General features: G+C 40.7%; 1 protein-coding gene across 5 annotated transcripts in view; it reads left to right on the forward strand.

Annotated features, from left to right (window-relative positions):
- Positions 1 to 21,622, forward strand: part of HHAT (hedgehog acyltransferase) — a 151,296-nt gene that overhangs the window by 67,366 nt on the left and 62,308 nt on the right. For 3 of the 5 annotated variants that reach the window (XM_048296241.1, XM_048296242.1, XM_048296239.1), the window contains one exon: positions 9,205 to 9,406. In XM_048296241.1, coding sequence (XP_048152198.1) covers positions 9,205 to 9,406 — 202 coding nt within the window. Of the gene's footprint in view, positions 1 to 9,204; positions 9,407 to 10,401; positions 11,558 to 18,303; positions 18,372 to 21,622 lie in introns of those variants that run through there. The other 2 variants (XM_048296237.1, XM_048296238.1) reach the window with 2 other exon arrangements.

The raw sequence follows: 21,622 nt of genomic DNA on the forward strand, positions 1-21,622 counted from the left end.
TCAGTAATGAAACTTTTTCCATTAGAAGGAAATACTGCGATTTAGATTAAAATTTCATTTGAAATAAATGAATCTCTTTGAAAACATGAGCTTCCTTGGAAGAGCAAATTCAAAATGATTTATTCAGTATTCTGCAGTTATCTGCCCTTTGACATGTGGACTTGACTCATATCATTTTTTGTGTTGAGTGCAAGGGAAGAAAAGTACTTTAAGCACTTCTCAGTTTTTTAGTAGGAAACTTCACACTCAGTCTTTGCTGGGAAACATGCTAACAATTGTGAATGAGAATTCAGGTCATATTTGTAAAGCTGAGTGTTCTTGCATATGAATATTCTCATTAATGCTTTGTAAACCAAATGGACTTAATTTCTCATTAAACATTTTTGTGGTAATGCAACAAGACTTGCCTGCAGCCAACATTAGCTTAAATAATTTAAAGGGTCTGCATTTGTCAAGGTCTCTAAACATCGGGTTAAGCTCGTGAGGTGAGAGAGTCTTACAGAGCTTAAAAAGCTTTGCCAGCAGCCAGCAATATTGTTAGAAAAAGTTAGCCCCGTGTGGCTTTTCGTGCTCCGACTAGGGCTAGGGTTAGGGTTGAGAAAACCACAAAGCCTGGAGCACAAGGGACACTGCAGCTGCAAATGGCAAGCCAAGTCCAGGGCGGCACTGGCCAAAACATTGCTCCCAACACACTTTTTCCTTGGCACCGGCCTTAACCCTGTGCTGCTTTTTTTGCTCCACCTAGGGTTTGGGTTATGGTCAAGGTTAGGGTTAGGGTTGAGAAAACCACAAAGCACTGAGGTCCAGAGACACTTCAGCTGGAAAAGGTAGGCCATGGCCCGCATGACACTGGCCTGAACAATTGTACAGGCATGATTTTTCCTTTGTACCAGCCTTTCCCCATTGAGGCTTTTATTGCTCTGCCTAGGGTTAGGGTTATGGTTAGGGTTAGGGTTGAGAAAATCACAAAGCCCAGAGTTCCAGGGTCACTGCAGATAAAAGTGGCAAGAAAAGGCCAGGGCAGCACTGGCCAAAACATTGCTCCCAACACACTTTTTCCTTGGTGCCTGCCTTAATCCCATGTGGCTTTTATTCCTCCGCCTAGGGTTAGGGGTAGGGTTCGGGTTAGGGCTTAGAAAAGCACAAAGCCTGGAGCTCCAGGGACACTGCAGCTTCAAATGGCACGCCAAGTCCAGGGCAGCACTGGACAAAACATTGCCCACTACACAGTTTTTCCTTGGCGCCTGCCTTAATGCCATGTGGCTTTTATTGCTCTGCGTAGGGTTACGGTTAGGGTTATGGTCCAGGTTAGCGATAGGGTTGGGAAAACCAAAAAGCCCTGAGCTCCGGGGACAATGCATCTGAAAATGGCAGGCCATGGCCCGCATGAAAATGGCCTAAACAATTGTAAAGCCACGCTTTTTTGTTTGTACCAGCCTGTCCCCTTTGCGGCATTTATTGCTCCGCCTAGGGTTAGGGTTAGGGTTTGGTCTTAGAAAAGCACAAAGGTTGGAGATCCAGGATCACTGCAGCTGAAAATGGCAAGCAAAGGCCAGGGCGGCGCTGGCCTACGTGTTGCCCCCAACACACTTTTTCCATGGCACCTACCTTAATCCAGTGTGGCTTTTATTGCTCCGCCTACAGTTAGGGTTAGGTTTGAGAAAACCACAAAGCCTAGAGCTCCAGGGACACTGCAGCTGCAAATGGCAGGCCAAGGCCAGGGCGGCACTGGCCTAAACATTGCTCCCAACACACATCTTCCTTGGCGCCTGCCTTAATCCCATGTGGCTTTTATTGCTGCACCTAGGGTTAGGGTTAGGGTTGAGAAAACCACAAAGCCCAGAGCACCAGGATCACTGCAGATGAAAATGGCAGGCCAACGCCAAGGCAGCACTGGCCAAAACACTGCTCGCAACACACATCTTCCTTGGTGCCTGCCTTAATCCCATTTGGTTTTATTGCTATTCCTAGGGTTAGGGTTAGTGTTAGGGTTGAGAAAACCACAAAGCCTAGAGCTTCTGGCACACTGCAGCTGTAAATGGCAGGCCAACGCCAAGGCGGCACTGGCCAAAACATTGCTCCCAACACACTTTTTCCTTAGCCCCTGCCGTAATCCCATTTGGTTTTATTGCTATGCCTCAGGTCAGGGTTACGGTTAGGGTTGGGGTTAGTGTTCGGCTTAGGGTTAGGGTTGAGAAAACCACAAAGCCTAGAGTTCCAGGATCACTGCAGATGAAAATGGCAGGCCAAGGCCAGGCCGGCACTGTCCTAAACAATCCTCCCAACTCACTTTTTTTTTTGGCGCCTGCCATACCCGCATGTAGCTGTTATTGCTATGCCTAGGTTTAGGGTTACGGCTTAGAAAAGCAGAAAGCCTCGAGTTTGAGCGGTAGTGCAGCTGAAAATGGCAGGCCAAGACCAGGGCGGCACTGGCATAACATTGCTCGCAACACACTTTTTCCTTGGCGCCTGCCTTAATCCCACATGGATTTTATTGCTCCGCCTAGGGTTAGGGTTAGGGTTGAGAAAACCACAAAGCCTCGAGCTCCAGGATCACTGCAGATGAAAATGGCAGGCCATTTGGTGGCACTGGCCAAGACATTGCTTCCTACACACTTTTTTCTTTGCCCCTGCCTTAATCCCTTTTGGTTTTATTGCTATGCCTGGGGTTCGGGTTAGGGTTAGGTTTGAGAAAACTGCAAAGTCCAGAGCTCCAGGATCACTGCAGCTGAAAATGGCCGACCCAGGTCAGGGTGGCACTGGCATAACGTTTCTCCCAACACACTTTTTCCTTGGTGCCTTTCTTAATCCCATGTGTCTTTTATTTCTCCGCCTATGGTTAGGGTTAGGGTTTGGGCTTATTAAAGCACAAAGCTTCGAGCTCCGGGGACACATTGAAAATGGCAAGCAAAGGCCAGGGCGGCACCGGGCAAAACATGGCTCCCAACACACTTTTTCCTTGGTGCCTGTCTTAATCCCATGTGGTTTTATTGTAAGAAATGGAATTTCACAGAACAAGGCTTAGTGTCCTAATGGAAATTTTGCAAAATGTTATTCGAAATACCTCTGGTTATTTCTTTATTTCAGGTGCAATTATGAGTGTCTCAGCCTTCAAAGTCATGCTTACAGGAGATGTTTCTGTGATTTAAAACAGATTCAGTCCTGTAGGACCCAGTCTTGCAAAGACTTACAGGTGTGCTTTATTTATGTGCTCTGCGTAGCTCCATTCAAGTCAGTGACATCTTGAAGTGACAATACAGGAATTGTAAGAACTCACCCAGAAGTAAGAATTTGCGGAACTGGGCCTGACATATTTTTATTATGTAGCAGAAAAAAATGCTTGAAGTCAATGGTTTAAGGCCATGAAGAGAGTATTAAGAATAAATAAATTAGGGAACCCCAGCACCAGCATAGTGCTGCCTGGACAAAATTTTTCATACATGTCCACAAATGAACACCCTCACTGTACAGAGCCTTGAGCGATTTCTGTTGTCAGGACAAAAGATGGAAAACTGCATTATTGCTTTTTAAGCTTTTGCTGTGTTATCTATGTAAGTGCCCAATTCAAAACAGTATGATAGGCACACAGTTAACCCTTGAATGCTTTGAAACTTAGAGAGACATTGGAATTTTGAGCATCAAATGTTCCCTGAAATAAAACACAAAATCCTCGTGTATTAATTGTATTTACTGTGCCATTACAAGCAACTTAACTTTTTTTTCCCCCCACATTCCACCTTGTTCTGAATTAGACATTCCAAGATATGCCTAGGAGAGGGGAAAAAAAATCATGGATAGCATCCATCTTGCTGTATGACCTTACTTCAGGAAGAAATTCAGGCACATGTTGAAGAAAGCTCCTGGACAGAGCAGCAGTTAAACAGGTGCTTTACTTGCACTTAATTCAAGATTTAAATATGTTTAAAATTACATGCATGTGCAAGTAAGAGCAGTGTGTGGAGTCCTCAGGGAATAGTAGCTCTCTTGAACAATTCTTAACTGATTACAAATGCTCCTCTTAGAGGTTTTCAGAAGTTACCAGAGTAAAAACTTTGTAATGTAGAGTCATTAAAAGAAAAGAAACTGTGTGTTTTTCAAGGGAATGGTTGTCAGCTCTCTTATGATTGTTCTGGAGATTACCACTTCAAAAAAACTAACAAAATGGTTATTGGATTTAAAAGGTATTCTCTGTAAGTAAATGTCACGTTTAAATACTTCAGCTATTATGTTTGTGTTTGCATTACTGTAGGGATTTAAATGGTACCATTTGCATATTTTATCCAATTCTCTAATGTTCACTTAGTGAGTTAAAATTAAGATAAGTTATGTAAATGAAACAGCTTGCTGGCTGTGGATAAGCTGATTTAAACTGCTGTACCTGGAGTAAAAGTAATGCACTTGGGGGAAGACACATTCACAGTGTGCTTTGTTTGTGAAAGTAGAATGTTTAATCCCAAGTAAATTTTAGTTTGAAATCAAAACAGAAGTAGAAAGATAGGAAACACAGAAATATGGTTAAGACTGACATCTTTGCCTTGGGGGGGGAATGCTAGGAATGTATGTTTAGTCATGTCAGGTGTGGGGATGTGCATGCAAATAGTTTTTACTATATAACATTCTCTCAGTATTTGTATTTATGTGCCTCTAACACACCCCACATGTTTTGAGATTTTAATTGCATGGAGTTCTCCTCCCCCTTCTCTTCATGTAGTGTGCACAGCTTTTTCTTCTGACAGTATGAAGTACCTTTCCTTGTTGTCCTTAAGGGAGGTCTAGCCAGACCAGGAATGGCTGGCAATGCTCGGCCTGTGGCGATCACATGTTCCTCTCCGAAAGTCTTCCTAGGAATCTGTTCTTTCACCTTCAGATTTCTCCTTTGAAGTTTTGGCAGTGATTGACTTTTGGCCCCCTGAGTTGCTGTTTTATTTTTAAATACTCACCTAGCCTGCATTTTTTGGTACTAAGCATCTTCCACAGGTCTGATCTACCTGTCTGTCATTTTCATGGATCTTAAGGGGGACCATTGCTGGCCATCCCTCTACAACCTGGAGGGATGTGACCAATTACTACCCTCACATCTACTTAACTCGACATCTTTTCCTCTTTGCAAAATACTTTGTTGCTTTTCTTTATTTGTCCACCTTTGGCTCATTGGCCACCAAATAGCTGCTGAGTTTTCTTTTTCTGTGAGTATGTGTGTTAAGATAAATTTGTTGCATATTGTTGCCACATTTTTCAGCTAAGTCTGCCTTCTTTACACATCTAGAGTAAATGTGTAATCAGTTTAAGAGCTGTTAAAAAACTGCTACAAGGGTGTTCCTTTGAGTTGTGTTAGGCCGCCATGAGGATCCCTGGTTAGTTTTATATGCTAATAGTCCCCGAGCTGGGGATTTTTAACTTTTGTGTGGATTTTCTGTGATTAGAAATGGAAATAATCTTAAAAGCTGCATGGAAGCTTAAAATGAGATGTTTATGTAATGCTATTCTACTTATGGTGCAGCAGGTCAGCATGTTCTACAGCAGCCTCTCCATTTGTGTAAACCCTGAGTACAGTACAGAAGGATAGATTGCAGTTGTAGATTGCAGGTAGGTGGAAGTATCGATAAGAAAAGAAAAGTTAGGGAGCATGCAGATATAAAAGACACCAATCTGTTGTAGCCATTGCCCCTTAAACTCTCTTTCCCTGCCTCCTTCCTTCCCTCCTCACAGATTTTCTTAGCAAACGGGAGGGCAGAACAACTTTCTAAATGCACTGTAAGAGGTTCCTTTTTTTCCCCATCCCATGGGGGAGAGTGAATGAGGGGCTGTGTGGGGTGTAGCTGCTGGACAAGGTTAAACCACAGCAAATTGTTAGTCACAAGGTACGTGTTGCATCGTAAATGATAAAACGAACTATTATATTTCTTCTATCATCTGGCTTAATAATGCTTTTCACAGGATTCTCTCTCACACTTAAATGTTCATGTAGCTTTTTGTAATCAAATGAGTACTCCTCTGTGTTAAAACATAGGAGAAGTATAGAGAAGTTAGATTCTAAACTACCAGCTTGCTCTAAAATAAGCAAAATGCATCTTTGCAGCAATGAGGGTTCTGACTTGGTTCTTTTGCAAGACAGTTTTGGTTATCAGAGTATTTTGGTAATCAGAGAGCACAAAGTGCCTGGTCTTGAGCCAGGCTCTGCCCCTGGCTGCACACTGAGTTGCCTATTGCTTGTATGCAGGCCTGCCAGTGTATGCACAATTACATCACATGGATATGATGTGCATAGATAATAAGGTAGCAAATACTTTTTTTTCCTGATGTGTTCCGTAATGTAGTAATGGCTTTTCCACAATATTTTTCTGTGTGAAAAATACAGGAGCTTACAGAATTGCTCTTCACACTATTCAAGAGAAATGACTCAACATCTATCAATCCTTAATAACCACTTTAAAACTGCCAGTGGGATTGCCAGTGGAGGCAAGACCATGCAATCTGAGAGTGGTTACTGCCCTTGTGACAAGCAATGACAGCCAGCTGCCTGTCCATGTTCTTATGGCACTAGCAGGGAAGGAGAGAGGCATTGCTTTCTGCTTTCCATTTCTCCTCTGGGCAGGGAGGCAGACTCTCCACAGTACTGGAGGGGAAGGTCAAAGTGTTAGTAAAGATTTTATTATTCCTTTTGGCTTCTGTCCTTCTTCAAACAGGTCTTCACATAGTGGGTTTTCAGTTGCACATTTGCCATCAGCCTCACTAGAAGCTAAAACTTCACTAACCTTGAACATTAATCAGCATTACGAGTTATTGCTGCTCAATTATCTAGCTGCTGTTGTTAAACACTAAAAATCAGAAAATAGCCTGTTTTTCTCTGCACAGTAAGCTGAAAGCCCTTCAGGCCAACCTAAACTGAGCTACATGCAATTGGAAACAAATGAGTTGATGCTGCTGAGCTCTTCCTGGCAATGCCAGTGCCAGTGGAGGCTGCCTGTGCTGACAAGATGGCTGGAGTGTCAGCACAGGGAAGGAGACTGTACAGAAACCTGGAGCTACCTCTGCAGTAAAAGCTACCTTTTGTGCCATGCATTTAACCCAGGGCCCTGTGGGGTCAGCAGAAAGGTTTCTTTGGGGATTGAAGTTAGATCTTTGTCACAGAGATGTGTCTTTTTGATAGTGTCTGGGTTACATCTGCCCTGTTTCAGAGAAGAGCTCAGCTGATTGGAGCATGGTGCTAATAGAGCCAAGGTTGTGGATTTGATCCCATATGGGCCATTCACTGAAGAGTTGGACTTGATGGTCCTTGTGGGTCCCGGACTATTCTGTGATTCTGTGAATTGACAGACATGAATCAGGTGGGAATTAGTTCCCTAAATGTACAGCAGACAGAGAGCTTTGCTGAGCGTGGCAGGGCTGGCAGCATCCTGGTTTGGGCTCCTCCAGGTGCAGCTCTGTGAAAAAAGGTACTGCCACGCCTGCGAGGGGAGCTGGTAATGGAATGGGCCCTGCTTAAAAAATAAACCGATCAGCCTTTAAAAAAGGAGAGGAAAGGTGTTGGGAAAATCTGTCCTAAGAGTACTGAGCTGCTTAGTCTTTCAAGTCTGTAATCCTTTGTGTAGCAGGAATTTGCTGAAGCGGCATTCAGTGGCTCTGCTCTCTTTACCCTACCTGCCACAGCCCTGCAGGAAACTCTTTGCTTGCAGACTGCTAAGATAAACCTCTCTGCCATTAGATTAATTGATTGCAATTGCAAGTGTCTGTTATTGCCACACTGTTCAAACATAGGAAGGGGAGAGAGAAGAAAAGCACAGCATAAATAGAAACTATTGATCTTAATTTCTATTTATTTTTCTATGCTTAGTGAAAAAGCACACCTATACTGAAAAACATGTAATCAGATGTTCCCTGTAGCAGGCTGATGTAAAAAGGTGTATTGATGTTATGCTACAAAAGAATTTGGAGCATTTCACAGTTGTTTTTTTAATTACTTTTTTGTTTACCCTTTATTTATGTTCATCACCGTATTTTACCCCATTATTTATTTTCTTCCTTCCTAAGATTAGGAATAAAGAAGTATGTTAATTTCTCTTTTAAATTTTTAAGCAAATATTTATCTCTGAATATGAAAACTGATAACCAGAGATAAAAATGTCACTGGAAAAAAATTTCTTAAATTATCTTAGCAAGTAGGAATAGTCTCAAATATGAGTGCAGCATGTCATGCCAAAGGAATGACAGCTGAGGAGAGCTGTCACTGGTGGTTCTCAGATACCACATCTCCTTCCTGGTACCCATGAGCTGGATGGTGACTCCCCTGCCTGATGGGCTTCTTCAAAGTGTTGACAGAAATATGCAACTCTTTCAGACAAAGTCTGGCCAGTGGTCATGCCTTAATCAGAAAATGATGGGAGTGGTTGTAGCTCTTCAGGCTAGAAGTGAAATGACCCACAAAATAGTGTCAGCTTTCAGAATCTCATTGCTTCCGGTGTTTTTTCTGAAGGAGCACTGCTTTCTGGACACTTACAGACATCAATTAATGACTAAGGTTCTGACTCCTGGATTCAGTTTAAATGCAGAATATAATTGCATGCAGAGTGCTTCATACAGGTTTCCAGGCTTTTTTTGGTACATGTGCTCCAAAGGTCATTAGACAGACATGATCCTGAGAGTGTAACAGAAGAACCAGATAGGAAATAGTCAAAGTTCACATAATTTTTAATGAAATATTTAAAAAGAAAGAGATTACAAGCTTTTAGTAATAAAGTATGTTTGCATGCATCTACATTTCTGACAAATGGGAAACAGTCTATGGGTTGTGACTATATATGACTTTATATAATGTTTTAATTTTTTTTGTTAAGAATCTTAAAATTTAAATTCACATGAAAATTACAGGTAATTTCTGTAGTTGACTCAGAACTATTCCAGTTTAAAAAAATCAGAATATTTGCTGTTTGCAGTTTTGAGAATATAGTTTGTGCTGTATATTTGCCTAATGCAGAGTTCCCAGGACCACAAAATTGTCCTTTTGCCAAATGGTACATGCACATATTTAATGGAGTGGTCTACAGCTTTACAGAAAGTAGGGCAAGCTCTGTATGTAGAGCATGTCAGGTAGTTTTTCAGATTTTTTTTATGCTACAAATGGACACATTCGTTCTGTGGTGGATGTTTTTCTGCGATTTTTGTGAAATGTCTAACAGCATTGCTTATCTGTTGTTTCACCTACAGGTACATTTATGTTCCAATGGGAGGATCTCAGTCCAGTTTGCTTGGAACACTATTATCTACAGCCCTCACTTTTGCCTTCGTAAGCTACTGGCATGGAGGACAGAGTTATTTGTGGTACTGGGGTGCACTTAATTGGCTTGGAGTAATTGTGGAAAATGGCACCAAGAGGATACTTTCCATTTCACTTATTCAAGATTTAATTGTAAGTTGAATTGCTCTCCATTTCATGTTCTTGTTTCCTGGCTCCATGCTCATCTGAAGTTCCCGGTTACTAGTTTGATTTAACCAAGATCAAAAGTCATGAATAACAGATAGAGTTAGCATTCCCTTGTCCACCCTCCAGTATCTGAGGTAATAACTAGTTCATATCACTAGAATTTTTCAAAGTAGCAGCAAAGCAGATGGTGAAATATGCATGGTCTTAAAAGCTTCCTCTGCAGTCCTACAGTAAGCAAATGCTTGTCACGTTGTATATGGATGAACAGAAGCCAGTTTTAACATTTGTATTCTGATTTCACTCAGGATGGCCTTAAAATATTCATCTTCACTAAAATTAGGAGTGTATATTTCTAACCATGTGTTTCCTGGACAAATGTGTGTGTAGCAGCTGCTTGCATCTGGGAACAAGCTTACACTGGGAAATCTTATGCCACTAAAGAGCCAAGTAAAGATAACATTATTTTGCCTTGAAATCCTCTGATATTTTCATTTTACTTACACTTTTGACCTTCATGCTGTAATTTCGAAAGGAAAAAATTGACTTTGATGAGCAATTAGATGCAAAAAGCACTATTTTAATTTTGATGGTCATTTTAATCTTCAGGTTTGCTCACCACTAAATCCCAATCTTCTAATAACTGTTTGTAAGAGTAAATAATTCATGTCTTGCTTCCTTACTAGTGATAATTGCACAGAATTCATACTCCTATATATTGCTGTTTTGGTGGAAACTCACTCTGGAGCCTGATGAAGTCCTGATGATCGAGGAATGATGTTTGTTGTCCATCCTACCCATTTCGGTTTTCTATGATGTGGCATCCTGTGTGTGGCAGCTGATACAGCTCAGTAATTTAATAGCCAGTGCTACCTTATATCACCCAATTGTCCATCACTGCAATTTCAGTGATAGTCTGGAAGCAGATTTTTACCTTCCTAGAGAATGAGTTTATCAGATCCATTAATCTTCCCTCCCTCTAGGGTGACACCGAGCTTCACCATCTGACCAGCTGCATATGTTTGTCTCTGGACTGGAAGACAGCATAATTTTTTAGGCATCCAGCTGTAAGAGGAAATGAAAGTGTAGGGGCTTTTTGTGTCTGATGTCACTGTATTAGAAATTTTAATAGAACTCCAGGGAATTAAGTGCTTAATATCATAGAAATTATCATAGAAATTTTAATGACAATGGCATAATAAAGGTGGGGTTATATATGTTGGATTAATTTCTAACACGTAGTTCTAATTATAGTTAACTGATGCTGGCCGTGGGGTTATTTTTTGTCTAAATTAAATCCCTAACCAAGTGCATTTTACCCCTTTCCTCCACTTTGTTTTCCTCCAGTGTTATTCAGGCCTCTCCAGTGTCTTCCATGTCTCCTTTGTTTCTCATTTCTATTTGGAAATATAGTTGTAGACCTTCTTTAGAAGACCCTTTCACATCTTTTCCTGAAATAATTCTGAAGCCAGTATTTTTAATATGCATAGTTTTGGCACCTACATTAGTGCATGAGGCAGATCTCACTGCAGTTGTGACTGAGTCATTTTTTTGCCTTGTGCCTTGAAGATTTCTCTACAACAACATGAGCTGCAAACCACCCATTATTGCTCTCTCCTCACTCTTCTAACTCCCATTTTCTTCTTGAATGCTGAGACTGGGGAGCAGATGAGTAGTTGGACTTTGCGTTTTCCTTATCAAGGGGTGGAGTGATACGACATTCTCTGAGATGTACCACATTTAAAAGAAACTGAAAATTTCCCAGTGCCCTGTATAAATTTCCTTTGTCCCCTTTTAATCTGTTTTTTGGAAGCATCCCTATAATCCTATCTCAGTGAGGGTGTGCTGCAAACCTAAACACTGTGATGTTGAAGACCCTCTTCTGGGGTATGGGTTTTTCACTTGAATTTCATCTGTTGACAAGCTGAAATCCTTTGCATTCTTGTGCTTCGCTCGGTTGCTGTGTTGGCTCTTGAGGGCTATTTTTGAAAAGGAAAGTCTATTTTTGTCTTTAGAAGAGCAGATGAGTTTCTGAAAAAATACAGAGCACAGGTTTATGCTTTTTTTTAACCCATTCTGTTCACCAAAGCTCCTCATGTATTATTTTTAAAGTTGAGATGCATAATTCAGTTGAGCAGGAGGTGTTTAATTAGTAAAATAGAAAAAAATCTAGAGGTATAAGTTGAATTTTAATTCTACTCTGTTTTTAAGATTGATCACTAAGAGTAACAAGAATGGTGTGAAAACTGCCTTTTTTTTTTTGTCCTCACACTATATTGCCTCAATTCTCTTGCAAAAGGAAGATTTAAAAACTAAATAGAACATATTCAGGTCTCATCTTTCCCTGAATCCTTGTGCTGACTAAAAATATATATGTATATATCTCCTATATTTATGCAGATTTTATGGTAGTTTCAGTCTCAACACTTGAAACCCAGTGCAATATGAGGAAATAACACTTTTGTAGCAGTCTGACAGGTTTTAAATATCATCTCACGCGTACTGAGCTAGAATGAACAAAGCAGTATGGTCATTATTTATGAGAAGTAAAATCAGCATGTAAACAAATATGTACTGAAAACAGTAAATTCCCTGACCCAAAAAATTGGTTCTGGAACTTTAAATTTGAACTGGTTTCAAAGCAGTGCCTGGCTTCCTGAGTTCAGCTCTAGAAGAGCTGATGCTCCTTCTTACATTCTTTTCAGCTTACACTGTTCTGAACTTTCACGTTTCAGTGATTTGTGTGAGGAGAAGATATCTCCACGTCTTTTTTCCCTCTAGAGATTATTTGTTAGTTCTCAGTAAAGTACAGCTGAATGAATTCCTATTGTCTTCAGTTAAACGTTATGTATAAAACAACAATAAATGCTAGGCTTTATAAAATAGGGCAGATCTGGGAACTTCATATTAAACAGGAGAAGTTTCATTGTGTTTTTGTCAGATCTTTTTTTCTTTTTCAGGTGATATTTAGGTCTGTACTAAGCAAAGTAGTGCTTTGCTTCACTGTTTCTATATTACTTTCATACAGATGAACAGACTCAAGTAGTAACACGTTTGAAATCAATGACAGAATTTGTATTGACTTTTAATAAACAATGTGTCTGATTTATGAAAGAAAAGGCTAATGGCTAACATTCTCCCAGTGATTTAAGTTTTTCTTTCTTTTTCCTTAAGGAAAACGAGATAGAGATCTATAAAAAAAATTAGATGCTGGTACAAAAATAGATTTAGAATGAGTTAAACCTTAGAGTAGCTGGCAACACCTTTAAATCAATGGATTTTTGAAAAAGAAATACTTGGAAATCATCCAAAAGGAAGATGTAGCAAGGGGAGTGAAGCTGGCAGATTGATAAAATGAATGTTTTAATCTACATTGAAATAGCAACATTTATCTTTTTAGTTCTTTAGTTAAGTGAAAACATTTCATTCGGTCTAGTGAGAATTTTTTAATTGGGACATAAAGATCTCTCTTCTCAAAATCATACTATGATGAATTTCTAGTTTAAGATCTTATTTTTAGATCTATTTGGTAAGAAACTAAATCCGCAATAAACAATTCATTTTGAGAAACCAACTAATTTGAAGCATGGCATATTTTAAATTTTTACTATCCTTGTAAGTGTTTCGGTTTTTTAAAGTGTAGAATACTTTGATTTCTACATTTTCATTTATGGCTGCAATGAGGTACTAATTAAGTCCATTTCGATGTGCTGTTACTGCCTACCTGGCCTCCCTTTGCAAAAGGGGAAGTATTTTATATGAGGTCCATGTTTTTGCTTAGTGATTTAGATTAGACTTCATTAGTGTGTTACATTATTCTTTTCCCCAGAGGAATGAACTCCATACATTTGTCTCTGTAGTTAAAAGATCACCATTATTTTGTGCACCAAAGATGGGATCAGTGACAACTGGTATCCTCAGCTTTCTAAGAACAGAATTTTAGATGACTTTCATAGTTTCGGTGTGGTGAGGAGTTTTTTGTCTGTTTTTTTTTGTTCTCTGCCTAATTTTGATTGCCCTATTTGTTCTGCTAGGTGGATTAAAATTTCTACAGTTATTCATAATAAGTTATGCATTGTACAGTGATCCTGCAGACAGCTGGTGTGGAGCATGGAAAGGTTCTGACTGGTTAGCCTGGTGTCTGGGCTGTGGTTCCACAGGGCATTAAGCTGGACTAAAAGCTCATTGCTGTTGAAGGGGGGAAGATTTAATTTCTCTTTCCTCCCTTCTTTTCAGTCTCACCACTTCCTCCTCCTCACACCTTCCTGCTGGAATCTTTGCTCAGCTGATCTGGCTCTTTATCCCAGCAGAAAGCTCTACTTCCTTGGATTATTTTATTGCTAGATGCTTTGACTCATGGAGAGGAATCTGAAAAGTACCCAAAGCAGTACAGTGTAAGAGAAAAAAGCCAAGGAAAGGGAACGGAAGAGGAGGAGCTCAACTGCTTGGAACCTCCTGCTTGTAACTGTGCATAAACAGTGTGGGGTAGCAGACTGAACCTCTGTGTTTAAGAGCAGTGAGGCAAAGAAGCCAATTGGGTTCTGCTGCATTAATTACTCAGGCTATGCTAGGGCGCACATTCAGCCTAACCAAGGTGAAAGTGCCTGTGAATTTCACAGCCATGTCCCATATACATTGAAAAATGAGTAATTACTTCCTTTAAATGTCAGAATTTCTTTTTGCAAGTTTAACTCACTTTAAGCTACCATGAGACAAGTAAAGTTTCCTTCTTCAGTAGAGACAAGATCTGACCAAACATTACTAAGTCATGCAAGGGAGGTATGTTTGTTGACCACCTTGCAAGATTAAATCTTCAATAAGACCTTTGCAATAAATAAAGACCCTAACAGCTGTTCTTCAGCATGCACTGGGCTTTGATCTTCCTCTTACTTCATTTGGTGGAAAAAGTATTTATATCACTTGTTTACTATTGTCAAGGCAGTCTGGCCTTTTCTTTTTTCCAGTAGTTTTGTATAATCCATACATATTTTTATTGCAGCATGGTAAGTTGGTTAAGTGACAAGCATTGCCAATGATACTTTCTTCATAACATTTTTATGTACTTGCTGTAGAATTGTGTTGAGTTTGTTGCTTCACTTTCTAAGAATGAACAAGTGCCCTTAATCAGACTTATTCTCTAATGCAGAATTGGTTTTTGAGACTAGGTACCAACCATAATGTCAAAACCCAGACTAGGGGAAGGGGCTTGCCACCCACTCCCTACTCCCCACCCCGACCTTGAGTTCAGCCGTATCATTGCTCTAACCAGAAATCTTTACTATCCAAAGTAGACGTACTCTGACTCAAAATCAGTGGAAACTTCCTCTTCTAGATGTGAGCATTAGTCAGGGCAGGTTTGTGACAACTGGTCTTTGATTTGGTTTTAGAAGCAGCAATCTGTGTCAAGGTGCTGTTTTGTACTGAGATGCTGAATGACCATCAAAGGTCAATATGAGTTGGCTGATGTATCCTAGTCCATCCAGTGACTTCTAGCTTTGCTAACAATAGTTCTGAGTCAAGCAATTCTTGCCATGTTTCTGCTTTTGCTTGATTTTATTTTCTTCGCTCTTCTCCACCCTCCTGTTGGAAAGGTTCATTTGTCTTCATGGATGTAAATCCCGTAACATTTTGAGTGCCCTGCTAAAATGTGCTCACTTAGTCACACACTTGCATTGTGACACTGGTTTTCTTTGCTGAGGGAACTTCTCATCTCAAACTCGGTAACTGTAGCGGGTTGGGTTTGTAACCGGGCAGAAACACCAATTTAGTGTAGTGGTTTGGTCCAAGATACTCATTACTGTTTATCTTCTGTGAGATAAGAATTAGGAGAAATGTAAAGCAGGCACCAAACTTGAAAGAATATAAAGAAGTTTATTAACAGACCTAAAAAAAGGAAAAAAAATTATATCACACCTTCAGAACTTTTCTCCTCCCTCCCCCCTTCCTCCCTTCTCCCACTGACAATGTAAAAAGACAACCCTTAAGATATTCAGTCTGTTTACCACTTCCATAATAACCTTGTTCAGTCCATTTAGGAAGAGGAGTCTCTCTTGCTCATGCTATGAACACATTATCACAACGAGACAGCCTCCCAGGTTGGTTCTCTGCTCACATGTGAGTCTCTTCCCCCAACTTGCAGCTTTTCCCACAACTGTTTTCGAGGGTCCACTCTTGAAGGTTTTTGGGTTACAATTTTAAGGTTGAGCCGTTCAGAAACAAAAGTTCTCTTCACCCATCTCTGGGAGCATTTAATCTCTAAGAACAGAGGCCCTTCTCCTTCCCTGGGAGCAAAGGATCTTCCTCATCTTCATCGTTAGGACTATCTCTGGGAGCATATCTAGGAACTGAGGTTTTCTCCTTTCCCATGTGGAGCAAAAGTCCTCATCGCTTCCATCTCTCCCTGTCCAAACTTTTCATGAAATTACAGCCGCTTCAGCATCTGCCTATCTCAGCGCAGGTGCTTTTGCTCACAAGTACAAGTTGAACACTCCACCCCCCCATATCTTCATGAAATTACAACGGGATACTCTGATATATCATAGCTTCACAACAGAATTTCAGCTTTAAGCATCTCCTCTTTCTCTTCCCTCAGGTTTTCAGCTCTTCACAGCACTAAAAGGGTTAATCTCACCTCGGCCTTACAGCTGGAATGTGGCTTATCGAAGTGGGGGGGGGGGAGCCGAGCCGCTCCGGCTGCCCACAGCAGGGCTGTGGGGGGGTTCTGTGGGTGGATCAGGGCCCATCGGCTCCAGGATGGCCGTGGCCCGGCCTGTCCTGGCCCGAGCAGGGCCTGGGCCGGGCCCATTGGCCCCCACACGGGGCCTGCAGCCACCTGTCCCAGCGCCAGAAATGACAGAGAAAATCTCCCTCAGGGTTTCTATTCTTAAGTGTGCATCACAGAGGGGTCACAACTTTAAGTGGCTCAAAGAATTGTCCATATTCAAACTGGCCAGCTGATAGGTTCTGTCAGGCCATAGAGGAAGCTGTAAGCACTCCTTTGCGAGAACATCACTTCCAAGACTATACTAGCTAACCCATGACAGTAACAAAGACTGAAAATGTAGTAGAGGGACAAGCATAGGCAATATGATACAGACTTCTGTGTGGTGAATGACAAAGATGACTGCAGAAATATTTCTGAAATAGCATTCTATTGTTTCCTACCTTTTAAGGCTTTTTTTTTTTTTTTTTTTTTTTTTTTTTTTTGTCTAATCTGTGCAAGAAATACTATTTTTGATGGCAGAAGTGGAGAAACCATTGTGATTTTTCTGGGATGATTACTGCTCTGCTCCAGACCACAGTGTCAGGTGGGAAGCCCCTGGCATAGCTGCTTGGCTATCATAAAAAAACCCCATTTCTCCCACCTACCAGCATTATTTACTTCCTCTTCCATTTTGGAGACATTGGGCAGTTTCTGGTACTCAGTCAGTAATGCTGTTTGAGAAGCAAATAAATCATGCTCCAGTGTGAAAACAAGGCAGAATGATGCTGGTTATGTGCTTCTTTGTTACTGTTACATGAATACAGCCTCCCACTGTGGTTTGCCTCAAAAATTAGTCCAGGCAATAGATGCCAGCAATTACAGAAACATGAGTTAAAGTCCTGAGGAGTGGTTGCACTCTGGTTTTTCTGCTCTGCCTTGAGCTACAGAACCTTGCTGCAGGGAAAGCATGGTCTTTATTTGTTTAGAGTGTTTCTCCATAGGGATTATTACTGTGTATTATTTATTTGATAACAGTCATAAGGGGCAAGATCAAAATTCAGCACTAATGATTGGTGAAGTTAGATCCCTTCCCAACTGGATTACAATTTAAAAGGTAGAAAAGTTAAAATGTGGATGAGGGAACTGAGAGAATCAGAACAGGCAGAATGAGAACCCAAAGAATAAAAACAGGGATGTCAAGGACTTGGACACAGAGAAGAATGCACAAATCTCTCCATCACTGAGAGCTGAGACACATTTATAGGAGTATGTACACTGCCATTACTTGGCTAAATTCCCTGCTTTAAGCATAAACCAGAAAAGAGGATGGTGCATTTCAGGGCTGTTTGTTTTGCACTTTTCTCAAGCTGCTACTTAAAACAGAATAAATAGGCAGTTTTTTGAGAGTGAAGAGTTAAATGTAGAAGTACAGAAATTTACTTGTGTGTATGTCAAACTTTCACACATGCATCTGTAAGTGTAGTGGATACATACGAGCTGGTAGGAGGCTTCAAACAGAAGGGGGAGTTGGCTGTTTGCTGAGAGATGCTATAAATGTAGATCTTTTGGAAAATCTAAAAATGAAATGGTGCTAGTGCAAGACAGCGTTTTGTTGAGTGAATGTTTAGTAAGACATCAATAGAGAAGATGAGTATCTTCTCAAATACTATATATAGCATTTATTCCTAAATTCAGAATCAAGTTCTATTTGTGAAAATAGATCTTAACTGACAGCTGCTTGATTTTAATTGTGTGGTCCTCTTTTTATAGGAGTTATGTAGGGAATTACAGGTTGTTTGCATCATCCTGTCTCTTGGAAAAATGCTGTCAGTTCCTGCTTTCATGTGTGAACCTTCCTGGAGCTAATTTTTACTTTTGCTTTGGAAGGAAAGTATATACCTTGAAAAGAAATGGGGTATGACCTCAAGCCACAGTTCAGGTTGGGTAGAAGGGAGGGAAAACTGCAAGCAAAATGAAATGCCAGAAAAATGAAGGAAAGTGAAGTAAAGGGGATGTTTCTGGGCTAGAGTTAGGTGAAGAACAGAACAAACAGGAATGATTGCCATGATTAATGAAGGATAGAGTGTATGTTGGTGGGGAAGTAAATTTGTTCTTCTATTTGGTGTGGAAGTTGTTGATGGATAAGATCTGGTAGCAAATCTTGTTCACTTTCCTCTTGCAGGCCTTTTCTTATCTTAGTACTGTTGCAGCCCTGGGGATTCCACAGTTTCTTTTAGATTATTCCATAAGGTAATATTTTGTACATGTGTTCAACCAGAATTCTTTATTTTTGTTGCTCTTCTGTTCTGTGGTACAGTCTCTACTCCTACTCTGTTGAACATCTGTCCCTCAGCTTCAGAGTGCAGGAATGTGTACCATATTGAGATGTCAGCCTCTCATGAGCTGCCTTTCCCTGGCTCCTGCTAATCTTCAGGCATAACTTCTGCTATCATTAATGAGCACGTGTAGTCCCTCCCTTGGTTTCTGCAGTCTCCCAAACACACTTTTGTCACTATGACCCATTGCCCACTGACAATGTGTATTAACAAACATAAGATGTTCCATTGCTTGGACCCAACCCATCTTTATTTCTACTGCTCACTTTAAAAATTAAATAAATTGACATTTTGTTTGGCAGAGCTTTGTCACAATTTTCAGCCTTTCCTCCGTCCCATCTGCTCCCCCAGCTGCTCAGTCACACCCTGCCCTCCATTTTCAGTGCGCCGAACTGCAGATAGATAAAATAGCCGGTAACTGTTAGTCAGGATGTGTCGCCTCCCTTCCCACTGTCCCATCTGCTCCTCGCTCTCTTTCAGCTTTTCACCCATGCTCCTGTTTTTTTGCTGTTCCGTTATTTTTGGCAAATGGCTGCATTGCGGATGACCCAGATTCAGGGAATGCATTGGGGTGTTTGCTCTTGTGGTGATATGGTGATTCCTGGGGTTCAGGGCTAGGCACTGAAGATTTGGCTTGTCATTTACCTGAGCACATTTTCTAAAAGAAAGCACTTGAGGAGGGCTGGCACCTTTAAGATTGGCTGGGTGGTATCCTATGCTCCTGTAGGAAAGTATAGAAATTATGAGAGGGGCTTATTCTTTAGCTGGGGTACAATGGAGGGTGAAAACTGAAGCTCAGAAAATTGAACTGGTAAAAGGAACTTCAGCAACTGATTTGAGGTTTTTTCAAAGCACTTTGCTGATATGCATAAGAACACCACCTGTAACCCTCCTGTACTGTGCAACTTTACCCACAAACATTTTACCCGTCCATCTCCTCCCCCCAAAAGTCCTTGTAAACCCTAAATAAAAGACCATTGCAAAAAACATTTAAATTAGTTTTTGTGATGTAAAGATGAGTCAACACTGCATCAGGTTTTAAGCATTGTCTAATAAAAACCTTGAGGAAATTAAAAGAATGGAAGTGTAGCAAGCACACTTAGTCTCCTCTCATACACTAGGACAGGCAATGAAAGATAATGCAGGACTAGGTATTATTTTCATGGTAGTTAATTTGCTTGATTTCTTCAACACAACAAATAGTGCAGTTTCTATATCTTATTTGGCTGATAGGTTTGAGTGGGAGAGAATGAAGTCTGTAGAACAGATTGTAATAAAATATTGTATGCTTTTAAAAAAAGAAAACTCTTCTAAAAATTTCTCCATGGTATCGTGATCCTTAAAAATCAAAGGCAGATGAAAATAGTATTATATAATTTCTAGTTCTGCAGTTCGTAGTATCAAGTATGTTTCATGTCACTCTGGTCATAGTATCTGATAGTCTTCTTCCACAGTGCATATGTTCACATAAGAAATAATTCAGCTGCTTCTCCAATTTTATCATAACACTCTTGTTTTGCCATGTGCTTGGATCATCAATTCTCTGGATGGGTAGTTCATGAAGATATAAATGTGAGTCTCTGTTTTACTCCATGAAGACAGACTCTTGCTTAAATTGCAGGAATTTAATTCCTTTATATGGGACTTGTTAAAGTATTTTTAGTATAAGCAAGCTTGATAACGTCACTGACTTCATGTAGAAGTTTTCTTTAATCTGTCCCAGAACAGCTCTATAACTGAGATGTTTTGCAAATGCAGCACACGTAGATGTTTTCCATCTTATGAGCGTTTGCCAAGAAGTTACCAGCTAATGTCTGTCAGGGGAGACTTCCTGACACTTGTCACTCTGTCATCAGGCTGAGTTTACAGCATGGTAGAAAACATGCGCTCCTGTTTCTGAGCCCTCCCTAACTCAGCGTGATGCTTGTGACCTGCTCCCAGAACAAGCCACTGCAGCTGGATTCAGCAGCCCTCTCAATAACGAGCCACTGGGACATGCCAAATCACCAAGGTGCCATGACTGTTGCTAGAAAAAGTTAAAGAGTGGTTGATTTAGGAAAATGCAGAATTGCTTCCCTGATAAAATACTGAGGGATCTATTTCTGTAGAAAAACTGCAGTGTGATACTGTCTATAGGACTGCCTAGTTTTGACTGCTGTACAGAATTCAGTCTTAGGTGTCTCCTCAACTTTATAGAATTATGGAATAGGTTGAGTTGGAAGGGACCTTAAAGATCATCTAGTTCCCACCCCCTGCCGTGGGCAGGGACACTTTCTACTAGATCAGGTTGCTCAGAGCTCCATCCAGCCTGGCCTTGAACACTTCCAGGGATGGGGCATCCACAGCTTCTCTGGGCAACCAGTGCCTCACCCCCCTCACAGCAAAGAATCTAAAGCTACGCTCTTTCCATTTGAAGCCACTCTTTCTTGTCCTGTCACTACATGTGACTTGTCCTGTCACTACCAGCTTCCATCTGGAAGGCTGGAGTACTTATTCTGGCCAGTCTTCCCCACAGCATTTTTTTCTGTTGCTGGCTAGCTCAGAGGAGTAAATACATTTACCTGGACCCTCAATTAAATCTTTCCATGCCATTCAGTGATATCATTATGAACAGTCCTGTAAAAATGCAAATTTACTGTTGGTAGCTTTAACTGACATTAGAGAGAAGTCCTTTTAAATTCTGCTCTGCTGCCTGAAGCCACTTCTCCTGCCATGTTTGTGTATTTTGCACTCATAGTGGTGTAATTACCTTGCGTAGCAAATTAAATAAGTATTTTCTCTCTAACTCAAAATTCCACCATATCCTTTACCTTGACTCTTAATTCTGTTAACTCCCAATGATCTATTCTGGTGTGTGTTGTCCTTCATCAGCTTTCTTAAGAGACAACCATTATACAAGCTTCCTATTTCTGGCTTGGTTTTCTCTTCGAGGCTAAATGTGACATGCATGTACAACTGGAAATGGATTTAGGAATGGAAATATTTGTACCATGCGATTTCTTTTCACGCCCATCTTCCTCCTCCACTCTCAAACACATAGATTTACTTGTAAAGGTACCCCACTACATGATAGTGCTATTTCTTTTTGTAAGATGGCTGAGAAGGCTCAGTTGAGAAAAGTTTGACGACAGCCAATTTTGCTACCGAATTTTGCAGACCCAACAA

The sequence above is a fragment of the Corvus hawaiiensis genome, chromosome 3 (assembly GCF_020740725.1).
Source record: "Corvus hawaiiensis isolate bCorHaw1 chromosome 3, bCorHaw1.pri.cur, whole genome shotgun sequence".
NCBI lineage: Eukaryota > Metazoa > Chordata > Aves > Passeriformes > Corvidae > Corvus > Corvus hawaiiensis.